The 15990-nt window shown below is 31.9% G+C and overlaps 3 protein-coding genes across 5 annotated transcripts in view; 2 read left to right on the top strand and 1 right to left on the bottom strand.

Moving 5' to 3' along the window:
* Positions 1-5098, bottom strand: part of pnut (septin 7-like protein pnut) — a 32455-nt gene extending 27357 nt beyond the window's left edge. Inside the window, exon 1 of one of the 2 annotated variants that reach the window (XM_085191310.1) lies at positions 5054-5098. In XM_085191310.1, coding sequence (XP_085047436.1) covers positions 5054-5083 — 30 coding nt within the window. In that variant the 5' untranslated portion in view covers positions 5084-5098. Of the gene's footprint in view, positions 1-3952; positions 4878-5053 lie in introns of those variants that run through there. The other variant, XM_085191311.1, reaches the window with a different exon arrangement.
* A 4931-nt stretch (positions 5099-10029) lies between these two features.
* On the top strand, positions 10030-10575 carry LOC146535739 (uncharacterized). Its single transcript, XM_085191177.1, has one exon. It carries the CDS (start codon positions 10030-10032, stop codon positions 10573-10575), a length of 546 nt encoding a protein of 181 aa, XP_085047303.1.
* A 405-nt stretch (positions 10576-10980) lies between these two features.
* On the top strand, positions 10981-15759 carry LOC146535738 (uncharacterized). 2 transcript variants are annotated; one of them, XM_085191423.1, is made up of 5 exons: positions 10981-11200; positions 11312-11509; positions 11972-12138; positions 13926-14760; positions 15493-15759. In XM_085191423.1, exons 1-5 carry the CDS (start codon positions 11102-11104, stop codon positions 15712-15714), a joined length of 1521 nt encoding a protein of 506 aa, XP_085047549.1. In that variant the 5' UTR covers positions 10981-11101; the 3' UTR covers positions 15715-15759. The 2 variants fall into 2 exon arrangements, with proteins under 2 accessions (XP_085047549.1, XP_085047550.1); XM_085191424.1 differs by lacking the exons at positions 10981-11200; positions 11312-11509; positions 11972-12138 and adding an exon at positions 13572-13824.
* Positions 15760-15990: the final 231 nt, after the last annotated feature.

Here is a 15990-nt window from a genome sequence, read left to right as displayed (position 1 = left end):
ATACAGTCACAGCATGCTTACCGTCTCAGCTACATATCAGACTAACAATCCTCAAAACTTCAGCTTAGCTAAAACGACGTATGTCTGGCAGGCCCTAGGATCTTGGGCTTTTATGGAAAGTGTTAAAAATTAAAATAAGTTAATACTCATCACTTACTATATTAAAATGTAGAAAAAGTGAAAACATACGATATATGTGCTTCAGGGAATAAAATGTTATATTTTTAACTAAATTTCCTTAGGCGACAATGTATCCTAAGTATTTATGTTAAATAAAATGGTTCATATAACGTTCTATTACAAATTAAAAATCAAAAGGAAAAAAACTTTGCAGTGTTTATAAATAAATAAAAAAAGGCAATGTTAGGATACTGTGAGCTCCATCTAGTTGTGGTTTTTGCCTTACTGCCATCTAAAGATTACATCTTACACACAATAGATGGCGTTACTAATGTCGACGGCTGTAGAAGGACAATTGTATTTTTTTAAGCAAAATTATCAAGACAATGGTTTCTTAATGTTTTCAAAGTATAATTATTAAGGAAAAACGTTCTGCTATTGTATGTTGGAATTAGTTGTACTTTAAATCTGTGATTTATAAGGACATCTGAAATTACAAACTTCATTCATATTTATTTATTGTTTCATAATTCGTATTTCTGTATTAACAGAGATAGAATTTAACTGTCGCATATAAAATATATTAAAGTTACATCATTGTTTCTTCTACATGTCAATAGATGGCGTAACAAGGTAGTTAGAATACGAGTCGCCGAAACGACTCTGGGTAGCGACGTTAAGTTCTTAATTTCAATATAATTGATTAATAGCGAATGTGCCTTCATTTAAATAAAATCGATACACAATTAAAAAGTAATTTTGTGCAGTCAAATATTTCAATAATTTTTTGTCGCTAACAATATGTTATGACAAAAATATTTTGTTTACTAATTACCGAGTAATGTATGTTATTTATACGTTATACCAAGTGTGTTTTGAATAACACTAACTGCTAGAGACAACATCGTAGCATAGTAACTAGCATATTTAAAGAAAACTTTAACAATGACAATCATGAGAAAATTGTGTCCCCAATACAAGTTACCTTTCATTACTGATTAACTGCAATGTATGAGCTAACTATAATTTTAGATTTCATTTTTTATTTAATGACAAGAATAAAAACAACTTAAAGTAAATTTATGTATTTGTATTGTAAATTTACTTCAAAAATTTATTGAAAACATGTAATTTGTTTTAAAAAAGCGTTTATGATGTCAAATAATAAAAAACATCGTGGTTTTGCAAAAAGAATTACGCTCCTCCTTTTTGGGGAATTGTACCTGCAATCATCAGCAAACCCACTTAACTTGATAGTATACAACTAGCATTCTATAAGTCCCTACAATATTTAAGAGGTTGTCCCGTAACTATTAATCATTAAGGAGTTGGGTCTTCCATCATCATTATTAGCTCAGTAATGTCATGCGATGACGACTACAAAAAATTTATGAATATTATAAAAAAATATATGAAACACATAATAGATACTTATGAAATTCGAGGGTTTCCGTCGATTTTCATGGGATCCACAAGTAATAGGGGAAACAGAACGGACAAAGAGAAAAAATATAGTTATCGAATATAGAACCTCTTCCTTTTCGAAAAAAGAAATAAAATACGAACATTACACCTATAAAAATAGTACTTAGCACCAGTAGACAATTAAAATACTTAAACATGTGAACAGATCCAATATTAATTCACGAGGCAACATCAACTCTATCATTAAGACCCTTTTCAAGCGGTTAGGGTAGGTCGTGGTAGTATACGTGCACAACGATACACTTCGTAGAGATTCGTGACACACTTTCAAGATGCTTCTTCTCAAAGTAACTTGCTTTTGTGGGGACTTCGGAGGGGTGAATATGATGAAAAACTCTTTCGGTAAAGTAGGTTATAATTTTAAAATAGTTACATCAAATAGGATTACTTTTCCTTTGGAAGTTTGTTGAACTGTAAACATGTTAAAAGATTGTATAAAGATGTGGACCTGCACGTGCCATGTAATGTTCGTAGCGGAGCGTTAACGCAAACAAAACTATACAACATAGTTACTTATGCTTAAAATAGCAATTTTATGAGATATGTTCATACAGAGGTTAAGTTGAAGCCGAAACGTAAGTTGAATAGAAATTGACATTTATAAATTTTGTATTACGGGGCTATACTCCGTTTTCCGAGTTTCGAGTCATTGCGTCGCGTTGTGAAGTGGTGAAACTCTACGTCGTTTGTCGTTTGTCTTTGTATTGCCAGAGGGGATGAAAGTGATGTATCATTCATTCCCCCGATTGAGGATCGAATTCACAACCGTCGCGTTTACAGATTATATATACAGATATTTAGACAAACAGTAAAAAAATATAATAAGGATCCATTAATGAATTTTTCTTAGAATATAAAACGTCACAATTAAACTTTACCTGTAATTTACATTATTGCATTATTAATGTTATTGTATTGTATCTATTGTGAAACGATGGTGGAACTATAATATAAAGAATTTTCAATTAATATGTAACCTGATTTAACATTATAATCATAATTAATAACAATAAATAACGGTATAAAGCCATATAAAAGTACAATAATTTAAATAACCTTAATAATATAAACTGGTTTCGTGATTTATCACTAGTTGGTTGGTTGTATTCGTTATGAAGTGGTGGACTTGTTTACTGAAAAAGGCACGTGCTCACATACTTACAAAGGTAGGGATCTAAAACAAGGCGTACAGATACAACATTTCAGTGACGAATATTCAAATGTTATGGAACGTCTTTAATTTCTTTCTTTTTTTAAATTACGAAATGGCAACATTTTAAATGTATTTACAGTACTGGCAGTTTTTCTTAAACATTTACAATTTTGCATTGTGCAATATAAATTGAAAAAATCTAGTTTTGCACATGGTCTCTCATTTTAAAGTGTTTGTGTTAGATGACGAAATCAATCATGTATATGAATTTTGGGGATAATTTTAATGCCTTCATTGTATGCATGATGTTCCTCATCACGTTCTTTTAATCCCTACCGAATTCGCCTGAGAATGCGGATTGCCAAAAGCTACGGTTAAATATTTTTGTAGACATAAATGCCACAATATAGTTAAATATATTAAATATTTAATAAAGATACTGCAAAACATAACTTAATTTAATGAGAAGCATCCCATTTAATATTGTTTGAAAATCTAATTTATGCCAGATGCACGCGCCCGCTCTCTCGTCTCATGTTTTGATGAATAATCGTATTTATACTAAGAATTTAATGTAATTTCCCATACCATAGTCAAGTAAAATATTAAGAAGTAAGTAGTAAACTTTTATTAAAAGCCAAATTATTGAAAGAATATTTCATAGAAACCATTTTGTATTACTCTCAATAATACCTACTACGCTTAATGCAGGCTACTGTTAACAGGAAAATCAATAGCATCAGTCATCACTGTAATAAATATTGCGTTTTACTATGAAAATACTTGAGCAACAGTTATTATTTACTTCGAGTACTTAACGCGTTATCAGAAACTGCATACTAAAATAATATTTTTAATATTATTAAAAATGTATAAAAATATCGAAATTACACGTGACGTTTTAAATAAATAAATATTCTAAATAAAAATAATAATAACAAGATTATTCATTGGGAAAATGGCAGTTTTGTAGGATACACTAATTAAGTAATTATGTATAAATGACAATACTAATATAATTTTAAATAAACCGTACAAAGCGTTATTTGTGGAGCGATAAGATAAAGTGGAATAACTTGCAGGAACTTCACTTTACCGAACCTCACCCGGTTATCATTTTAAACAAATATGACATATTTTTACAAGGCATACAACGATAATCGTATTGAAATAGCAAATTACAAAAAACCTCACCTGCTCAGTACTTCCATTGAATGGCTTGTATCGCGAGAGCACTGGTCTATTCCGCGATCTATTCAACGGTGAGTCAGACACTGACGCCATTCTTTATTGCTAGTCACTAATATTTATAATTTTTTAGCACACTAGATAATCCAATAAATTAAATATATTTTCATATATTTACATAACCCATCCGCCAACCGCATACGGAGGAAATAAACTGTTACGATTACAGCAGTGCGCTACTAACAAATATGATACCACATTTTTCCGTCGACAAATCACATCCGGAGGAGAGTCGAGTCGAATGAAGTTGGGTGAATCAACACTAAGCACCACTTGGTTTAACGTTAGCACTGATAACGAGTTTATGGTGTTTTTAACACAAGCCCATATCCATCTGAGTCACTAATTACGTAAATAAATACAAATAAATGCTACGAATATAGGTATGTTCCACATATAAACACAAGTAGCGCACTTTATATTTCCACCGTATTCCTTAAATAGGGCTTCGATTCAAATAAAACGTCTAACTCGATTTACCGTTTACTGCCCCTTTCACATGAAGCAAGAATAGGATCATAGTTTCATATGGTTGATACTTCGTTTGGAAAATATTACCATTAGTATGCCGCGAATTTATTTTAATTCTATTTAAGCAATATATTTACAAAACTAACTTATAATGTGACTCTCCTATAAAATAACGACCACTCGGCGATTACGATTTAGCGTACTGAAACAAAAGTCAGAATGACTCGTTGATAGTAAACGCGTTCGTCACTTCATTCGGTTTTGTATACATGCCTCGGTCAGACTCAACCTATGGGTGACCATGGGGACCCCGATATTTGTGTCACAGCGCCTTACGGGCCCGACGCCCGGCGAACACACTCACGGGCCAAGTAGCGGTCGCAAATTCCTACTCGTAATTCAAACAACGCATGCAATGTTAGTACGTGCGGACTGAACAAACGGTCCCGGCGACCTAATAATTTATTTTCGATACTACAATGTGGTATTCATAAACGATATTCCTCTACGTTTTGATATGAATACTTAGTAATTTACTGCAAATATATAAGTAAATATTATAAAATAATTACTCACCGCTATACAAGATGTGTCAGAGCCGCACATGAAACAAACAAAAACAATGTTAGAAATATTACATAAAACATGTAAAATAACAAATGTAATTTCAGCATACCTAAGCAAGGAAGACAACATGTACCTACATCATCCAGACTCTCTTGGCTCAAATATCTAGCATCCATTTACATAGATGTCTACCGCACAATACTTACATAGTAAGACGTATAATGACAATGTATTAATTGCCGTCTGAAGTATTGGGAAAATATCTAAACAAGGCTGAATCAAATGTATACGACTATTGTTCCGTTCAAATTGAATATATAATGGTGTGGCGTGTAAACAAAATAGAAAATAAACGTTAAATACATACTAAAGAGAAATGAAACGCAGTCATTATTTTAATTTTGCAAATTGTTGCATTGAAAATAGTTATTCGTTATTAATTAATAATATATTTAAAAAAAGTATCTATTAATATGTATACGACGTTGCTTACATGGTATACTACAATCCGTGGATTCCATATTTTCAATTGCAGCTGCCTGGATTGATTACATATGATGTTTATAAAACCAAACTGAAACGACATTTGAATAAGTCAGTGGATGAACAATCTCCTGTCCCAAATAGCTTCTTTAATCTCTAAGTGTGTTTAGATAACTCGTAAGCTGCCACTAGGTGGTCACGCGTGCATTGTAAACGACCTAGCGTCGTAGAGTTTCAAACAGGAGACTGTTCGCGCGCACGTCCACAGGAACTGAGCAATGAGAAGCGGCCGCGCCACCCGGATTGTATGCAGTTATATTCCAAGTTATTTCAATACGCGTACAGAATTCGCAACTTAACAAACCTCGAGGGTTGTCATTCTTTTGTATCCTAGGTTAATTTAGCGTTCTGTGGATTATTACTGATTTACATTTTACTGACATATAATTATATCATATTCATTAAAACCTGATGATATTTAAATGTTAACAAGAGCTATATTTTTATATATACATATACAATAATAAGACTTGATTGTTCTCAAGTACCTTAAATGCATGATAACACAATCGTAAACAGATGTATTAATTTAATGCGGACTTCGATCCCATAGCACTACTAGTATCCGACAACTATTTAATGTTTGTTTATTATTTATTTATATAAATTGACGAAGATATTTTCTAGAAAAACGTTATCGAACGAATCCAACTACCTAAACATTATAATGTGAAGGATAACTGTAAAGAATGGTGTTGATTACAGCAACAGGACGTTATTGTGGCTTGTCATGACAGTCTGGTTCCGCAAGAGAACACCGCTTTTAAAACAAAAAGCTACACGCTTTATGAGCCCCAAAACAATAAGACTAGAAAAAAAAATAAGAAAAAGGCGGTTTTTTCAAAAGTATTATACAATTTAATCAAAACGGTAGTTAAATTGTTAATTTAAAAAGGTTAAAAAATAGTATGTGTTCATTTAAAATGTTAATAATGAATGAAAGTCGCAACAGGAGTGCAAGCCTCGTGTGTGCAAATCATGATAGTCATGTTCGTTTGGACTGGACGTGTTTACATGAGACGGCAGCATTAGATTTCACCATCCAATACCCAATATCTCAATACGAATAAGTATGAAGTATTTTATATATTATTATTTATTGCTGTATCTATGTCTTATACTAATCAATGAATACTTATAATATTTTTCTCCGAAAATATCGTATTTTAGCAAGCAAATGAAGTAGTGGACAAATGCAAAAATAAAAATACAAATACTCTTTTTGAACAACAAAGTTTGACTGACATATATTTATCTTCATTCAGTAGAATTCAGCATATTGTATGTATATATATTATAAATATGTAAATTTTTTTTGGGAATTTCTGTTTACTTATTGCTTAGCAAAAATGTACTCTACAAATTAATAAAATTTAATAACACATTAATTACAGGATGCAAATGTTTAAAAGAATTGGAACAGATTAGAGGTAGAGGGGAAAAACAACTTACATACAAAATGAATATGTAATTATTATCAGTGTAAATAGTTTTTTATTAATATGACCATCAAATATTGTGAATGATAATATAATATTTACATATTTTTATCACATAATAAAAGATTTAGAATAAATAAAAGAATGCAGCATGAAGATAAATTTGTTAAAATTAAGCAGCAGGTTAAAATTAAGCAGCAGGCAAAACTTGCCCTAAAACAGTCCCTTTACTACATACTACAATTATAGGGCAGCATGGGTTACACAATTAAGTCCTATTATATTTTAAATAAAAAATACTATATAAAAAAATTTAAGTACCAGAAAAAGTATCAAAGCTTATACTTTATAGTAACACTAGCCGACCTGGGTGGCTTCGCCTGCTTGAACGGGCAACGGGAATTTGAATATTTATTAAATATGTTTATGAAATTATTTTTAGTTTAGGAGGTGAATTCTAAAAAACCACAAACACATGTTCAATGAAATATTTTTAAAACTCTGAATTTCCTTTCTTATAAAAATCGGTGGCGATTTAAAGATTTTTCCATACAAACTTTCAACCCCCATGTCATCCTTTTAGGGTTCTGGGATCCTTCAGCAGTTAAGGCTGTACGTACTCCCTCTTACCTCAACTCACTTGGTTTAGGTTGGAATTAAATTGTATGCAATTCAAGGAGGTGTAATATCAAAATCAGTTATTTATTAATAGATTTTGGCCTGTCTAGAACTATCAAGTTTGGTGTCTTAAGCCCTTTGAGCTTGGATAGTGAAAACAGACTTAAAGAAGTCCTTAAACACATACGTGGTTCCCAAGTCATAGACACTACTTTTAGCTTTACACCCTACTATACAATGGACCCAGCACTTGTACAGTCAATCCAAAGAATGCTATGTATTGGATGAGATAACTATAAATACAATGCTTCACACTTAAGCCCGTATATAGCAGAGCAGGCAGAGAGACCTTAAGGTTAAGACATTCCATTCCCCACTCCCCACTGATTTTTCGAAACTATGTGTGTTGAGTAACAGAACTCAATATCACACTTTGCTTTGTTACCAAAGCTAATATAAATTGTTATACATTTTAAATATGTTGAAATAAATTTCTATACATAGTCTAAATGGGACATTATTAATTTAGTAGATATCAGTTAAGGTGTATAATGTGTATGTGTATAGATGTACTTTAAAAAAATAAAAAAGAATTTGAAATAAAAGATTTAATAAAGAATTTAATATTTATCAGTTTCTTGAATGAATATTCAATTAATATTGTAATTATATACATAGTATACACATAATATGTACATAGTTATATACAATATTATGCTAAAGTTTATTCAATTCATTAGCTATGTAAAGATGCTATCAGTTTTATATAAGAAGATTTAGTTAAAAGGCTCTATGTCTTAGACTACTCTTAATTAGAAAGAATTGATTAACTACCTGATATATTAAAGTCAGAAATAGAGTTATAAGACGATGAAAAATCGTCAGAACAGCTTATCTGCTTATATTATTATCTTAGTTTAGTTTTATATACAAGGTTAAAATAAAAGGAAAAATATAATACAACACTATATTTTGCAACGCGATAGCAGTGAATATCTTATATGAAACCATTTTAAGATTTTTCAAAATGAAAAAACTTAATGCGAAAATTTTAAACTTAAAATTCACATATTCTTAATTGGCGCGAATTGTACTACAACAGTATCTGCTAATAATATTATCCTAATAAAATCTATATATTACCTGATCTCTGCATAATGATAACAATGTCCTGAGAACAATTTAGATTAAAAACATATCGAATTCAACAATTTCAATAGCACTACACCAAACAGAACTGTCAACAGTACACCCGCCCTTAGGCCGCACAGAAATTGATTTTTGATTTATGTTGCCAGTTCCAAAATGCGTTAGGTAATAACAATTAAGAAAAACATTACTAATACCAACCAACAATACCCAACGTAGCAGATCGTCCTTAATTTATTAGGTAAAACAATTGACTAAGACTAGTCTTGAGATAATATTAATAATATTCTGTTCATTTAAAAATGTAAAACTGATTCACTAGTTTAATAAAGGTATATTCAAGTGTTCTATTTTATGTTAATTTATGTTTGTTTTTTGTTTTGTGTTTAAGTTATTTATGATGTAATAAAATATAAATAAATATTATTACAATATTAGTTATTTTTATATATTTAACTTTTAATATTTGTTATGTATCAATTTTAAGAAGTATTTGAAAAAAAATGTCATCATAAAACAGAAGAAATCAAACCATGTGTAATAAAATAAGTAACTTTCTACTGTGCTATTTTCAATTCATTATTTTTTAAACACAGTGAACGTATGGTATTTTACGGTACCAGTCACAGAGTACATTCTAATATACTGTAACTGTGATACTCAACACGATTTTACTTTTAATGTTTGTTAATCTGTGAGTATATCACAATCACCACAGATTACAACAATGACCATTCATCATGCTAAGTTGTGTTGATACTTAATAGTGTCACCATAACTTAGCATGATAATAAGACCGAGGCACTTTGGTTCCATAAGCTGCCAAGAACCAAAGAACCACCTGACTTCCTTATACGTGTAGATAATTCCCAAGTTCCAGTTAGTCGGTACATGAAATATCTAGGTCTTATATTAGATAGCCGTTGGTGCTTTGATGAGCATTTTGATCGTCTGGTCGCGCGGACAGATAAAGTTGTGGGTGCAATGCATAGATTGCTCCCCAATCTCGGGGGACCAAATGAGGGAGTTCGTAAACTGTATGCAGGTGTGGTGCGTTCCATAGTCCTTTACGGCGCGCCGGTATGGTTTCACAGGCTTTCTATTAGACGCAACAGAACTAAAATATATAGTCTGCAACGAAGAGTGGCGATTAGAATTGTCAGGGGATATCGAACTATATCCTTTGAGGCGGCTACTTTGCTTTCGCGATTCCCACCCTTAGATATTTTGGCAGATATGGATGCGAGAGTCTTCGAGAAGATTCGCATCCTGCGTCAGTCGTCTGGGTTGATATCTTTGAATGGGTTATGCGAGGTAAGGCAAAAAGAGCAGAAAGTTGCATTTGTCGCATGGTACACCCGGCTACACGAAGAGCGATATGCTAGTAAACGAGTCGTTAGAGCAATCTTACCATCTTTTGAAGCCTGGATGAGAAGGAAAAGACGAATGACCTATCGACTTACACAAGTAGTCACTGGCCATGGTTGCTTCGGTGATTTCCTTTACAAAATTGGACGTGAGTCAACTCCGAAGTGCCATCATTGTGAAGCTGAGCAGGATTCCGCTCAGCACACTCTTCAAGAGTGTTCGGCCTGGGACGAATATCGAAGACCGATGATTTTGAAATTGGGTCAGGACCTCTCTTTGCCATTAGTAGTGGCCAAGATGCTACGTGATGAGGAGTCGTGGGAAGCTGTTGTTTCCTTTTGCGAAACAGTAATGTTGCAAAAGGAGGCTGCAGAACGGGATCGACAGAGGGTCGATTCCATACGCAGAAATTAACGTCGTTTTGAGAACGCCGTTAATCATCCCGTCAATTCTGCCTCAAGCACAGGGGCTTAATATAACATTAGACGAACGCTGAATGGGGCTTACTTAGTCTTAGGACTGAGTAATTTCAGCAGGTTAGTAGATTATGAAGTGTCAGAATATTATGAAAATACATGAGGGTAGCGGATGCGGTTCATCCGATTTCCCGTTGCCTTTCTGTCGTATTGAGGATCGACAAACGGAGGGGTTTTAGTGGGTACGAATCCCACATAACTTAGTTTTTACCCCAAGAACTGGGTATCTTTTTGAAGATTTCCCCTACCATATAAAAAAAAAAAAAAAAAAGCATGATGAATTGTCAAGTGTCAACTTGACACTTGACATTTTGTAATTTTTGCAAACAGGTTTATTGTTTACCATAATAATTAGTTAATTAACATTACTAATATTTTAATACCCTATTTAATAAAACTAAAACATTGTTAGTAAATGCCACCTAATGTTACTAATATTTGTATGATATTTATTAATATTTACGATGAAATCATTCCAAGTTACCCGGAAAGTATATACTAATCTTGCAAAATGTTATAAATATATTGAAAAATATAATTATAATGCTAGTTTTAAACTAGAAGTAAGTTCTAAGCATGCTATATACAAAATTAATAAGCAAGCAACATATAATACGCGGCAATATCCTCAATCTGTATATTTTTATTATTTTTTACCTTTTATACTGTTTCAGATGCAAAAAAGGGTCGGAGACGACATTAAAGTTTTTAAGTATATTAGTTTTTTATTTATATGGCCATTTAATACTTCTAAACAGAATTCCTTTGATACAGAAAAAATAAATACAATGCCATCAATCCTTGAATCTGCAGACCAAATCTTTGAGAAAGGTCGATATGAAGAATGTTACAATTTATTGAAAAGCTATGAGGTGATGTTTTAAATCTATTTATACTCTATGTACAAATAAGACTTTTCCGTTATTTATTGAGTGACTGACAGGCCAAAGGCCAGGCAGTGCAAAGGTTGCTTCTGATGTTGATTCGTTACTGATGCATCAGACAAATATTACACACACAGACAAATATTACAGTTGTCACAACACATCAGACAAATATTACCCAAAAAATCCTCCTTAAACCACCGGCCACCGGCCTTACAAACCTCAAACACAAAACACATCTTTTCACTGAAACTTATTGGTATGTTGTAGACATATTGCAGCTTATGTGTTATTCTAATGTATAAGCTATACTACTGTAAATTTCATCTAAATCACACAATACAGCAAATTTTATGTGATAGTGGAACAAACATTCATCCTCACATAGGATTAGTAAGATAGGATATTTAAATATAAAGATAGCTTTTAAAATTAATAAATTTGATTCAGGTACAAGATGATGTAGAAATAAAATGGCGCATATGTCGGGTATTGTATAACATGGCAAGAGATTCCAGATATGATATAACTTTCCAAAAAAAAATTGTTCTACAGGCTTTTAAAATAATTACTGAGGAATTGGACAAAAACTTTGATAACTCATCAGTTCAGAAATGGTATGCATTATTATTAGATGCTAAAAGTACAAATGAAGGTATCAAAGAAAAAATAGAGCAATTGGGAAATATAAAGACCCATATGGATATAGCAATTTCACTAAATCCAAATGATGCAAGCCTTTTGCATATACTGGGTGAATATTGTTACCAAATAACTGAACTACCGTGGTATCAAAGAAAAACAGCTGAGGCTATTTACGCACCTATTCCCCATTCAAGTTACGAAGAGGCACTTGAGTATTTTTTAAGAGCAGAGTCAGTACAGCCAAGATTTTATAGTGTCAATCTTCTAAGGATTGGTTGTTGTTATTTAAAATTAAATAAACAAGATCAAGCTAAATATTATCTAAAGTTAGCTGCTAGTTATCCAGCTAAATCCGACGATGATCATCATGCTAATAAGGAAGCTGCAGAATTACTGAGAAAAGTAATAAAGTAATACTCTATGTTAACTATAGTTTGTAGCATCATCCTCCACCTCTCGCCGTTTCGGACATGGCGTGTTAAATGGTGTTCCCCAACGCTGCACTTGTCACCACTTGACATACCAGCGGGGTCGGATTGGTGCGCGTTGTCTTGGGGGGAGGACATCCTATCAGTAGTCTGTAAGTGCTCTCTCGTGAGTTACCGAGAGCCTCGTAAAAGCTAACAAGAGTCGTTGCGGCCTCCCGGCATGGACAGAAACGTTTGACGCTTCATTCTCAATATTTTGTCATTTCAATAAGTTTAATTTGGAATATATTGTGCCAAAAAAAGACAAAAAAAAATTGATTTCAATTTCAATACCCATTTGCAAACTAACTAGATTCAGACTACTTTTTAAGAAAACGTATAAAAATTTTAACGTAGCGGGATTCGAATCCGCGCCTCTTAAAAACTGTCCAAGCGCCAATAAGATACCACAATATAATATTGTTATTATTAGCTGTAGTGACACGATCACGGTTTTTCTCACTTGACTACACAACTATTTCTTTAATCATTACTTTCATGGTGTATTTCAATAATATTATAAATGATAACATTTTAAAGACAATATCCATACATTAATAGTTTCAGCCAATTCAATACTGCACTGCTCTTGTATAACTAAAGTGCTTAATAAATAAAAATGTTATGTCAATAACTTAGATTTTTTCTCATCCAATCCTTGATCATTATTTTTTGGCATTTTTTGTAATTAAGCTAAATACATTTACTAAAGCAACGCCTTTTTCTTTCTATTTATTACTTACTTAACACATACGTTTACAAATAAAGCAACTGGGCGACTGCGTCAGATTTTACGGTGAAATATTATCAATAATATTGTGTAGTATGCGGGCCATATATTGAACAATATTGTATTTGCCAATATTGCATTGACAATAATATTGTGTGTGTGTGTAGCTAGCCTTATATGTGAATATTTTACTCTGTGTCTCAGAAATTCAAATTTTAAATGACGTCGATTCAGTTATTCAGTTGCATAAAAATAATTAATATTTTCTATAGATAGGTACAAGAAATAGAAACAAATAAATAATAATTCGCTTCTTTTTCAAGCTTTACACTTTATTTAACTATGAATTTATCGCCTTCAGAAGATATTAGTGATGATGAGGTGTTTTTTGGTGATATATCATTGAAAGAATGTAAAAAGCGTATATTCTTAAATAGCTTTTCCCATCGGTGTAGTTTACCGTAAGTTCTATATTACTTCTCGTTATTAGTTTGATACACAAGCAGGAAACCAGGGTGGTCTCAGAATACAGTATAGTTTTTATATTTATTTTTGTTTTCAGGGATACATTTGAAACTAATAAAGAAAAACAAAATGACAGTATTCAAATTATTGAGACTAATTCAGAACCAAATGTATCATATGCGAATCTCTCTTTGAGTTCCCCTGATTCTATAACAAAAGTAACTAAATCAGATTGGGACATAAAATCAATAGATGATAGCTTCTTACAGCTTGAAAAAATGGTTTCTGAAATGTCTGTGTCGCCAAAATCCAATAACAATGATGAGTTAAATAACACACTGGAAGTCGTAGAATATATTTTAAAGAATCCTATAACAAAAGATAATAACCATGTAGGGGAATTTATAAATAGTAACTTGGGATGTATTGAACCACTAAAAACAGAAACACCAATTAAATTATTAAATTGTTACGAAAAATTACAATTCTATAAGACAAAGACTGAAATAATAAATGAAGGAAATGACAATATGAAACTTTTGCAAGAATCTCCAATCAAAATTATTGAATCAGATCATTCAGATTATGTAAATACTGAGACCTTAGTAGCAAGCACCCCAATAAACCAAACTGAACATGTTTTCAAAACACCTAAAAATATGCTTTCTACAAAAAAACATATTCTAGCATCTTCTACAAAGAAAACACCTAATAAAATAAATGCATACCAGCACATAACAAGTCCCATTGCTTTCTATATTAACAAGTGCCCTCAAGTACCTTTAATTAAAGATGTCCATCTTAAGAAACCCTCAAATAATGGTACATGTATTCCTAAACTCATCAAAACCGCAAAAGAACATAAAACCAGTAATAAAGAAAACATATCTTTACCTTCAGTTGCCTACAAGAGTGCTAAAGAGACAAAAATGGTATGCATACATTTTGTTTTCTATTTTCACATTGTATATTGCATGTAGTAAGATAGGCAGGTGTGTGTGTGTTAAGACACTAATCACCATTTTGTACTTTAATTCGTTAATTCTGTACATTAAAACTCAATATGTTATGTGTAGAGTAGTGTATCTTGACTCAAATGCTTAATGGAGCAGGGAAATGAAAATAATTCATTGCCCCTTGTAAGGATTATCTCACACAGACATTATCTCAGTCACATTGTCTCACTGTGCCATCATAACCATACTTAATTATTAAAATGCATTATTTGGCAAATTTTGTAAATTATTTATTTAAACTTTTATTTCCATTGCTTAGCTCTGGTGTCGAGGCAAAGAGCGGCGTTGAGTTCCGCCTCTCAAAGTCCCCAAAAATTTGGTGGAAAGTGTGGAATGGAGTGTCATAACTCTAGGTTCTCTCTGCCTACCCTAATGATTTTTAATTTGATTTGTAATTTATATGAGGAGATGAAATTATTATTTAAATTTATAATTCCATTTCTTTGCTTTGGTGTCGAGCGTCTAAAAAGAGTGGCGTTGAGTTCTACCACGCAACATGCAAAGCCTTCAGAATTCGGCAGAAAGTGGGGAATGGAGTGTCATAACACTAGGTTCCCTCTGTCTACCCTGCTGTGTGCATTATACAGTGAGAAGCTGATTTATTTTATTAATTTTAATTTATATAAATATATTTTATTTCTTTTATAGATCGCAATACCAGATGCTAAAAAATTGCCTTCAGGTCAATGGGTGCACAAAATAAGTACTTCTTTACCAAAACCAGTTGTAATAAAACATACCCATAGAGAAGTGAAACCTGTCAATAAATACTCAGTCTCTAAAAGCGATGAGAGTTTTGCTGGCCTGCCTCTTAAACAAGCTGATTTATCTGTATGTATTAAAAAAACTGCTTTCACTGAAATCAAGTAATGTATATATATTTGTTTTAATTTAATTATATTACTTATTATTTCACTAAGTACTTTTATTTCCTTTCATTAAAAAAAATGTAGTTAAGAAATTGACGTTTATTAAGAATCCCTTAGTTTTTAAAAAATGATATGGGTTCATAGAAGTAATGAAAAATAAATAAATAAAAAATGATGATAAACAAAAATGCTCAGAAATGTTGCTTAAAAAGCTTTATTAAAATAAAAAATATATAGTTTAAATTACATTAGTTAGTATACCTTACAAGAATTTATA

Source organism: Heliconius melpomene, chromosome 10 (genome assembly GCF_056956725.1).
Source record: "Heliconius melpomene rosina isolate 202511_hmr_F chromosome 10, ASM5695672v1, whole genome shotgun sequence".
NCBI lineage: Eukaryota > Metazoa > Arthropoda > Insecta > Lepidoptera > Nymphalidae > Heliconius > Heliconius melpomene.
This window is presented reverse-complemented; position numbering and strand designations above follow the sequence as displayed.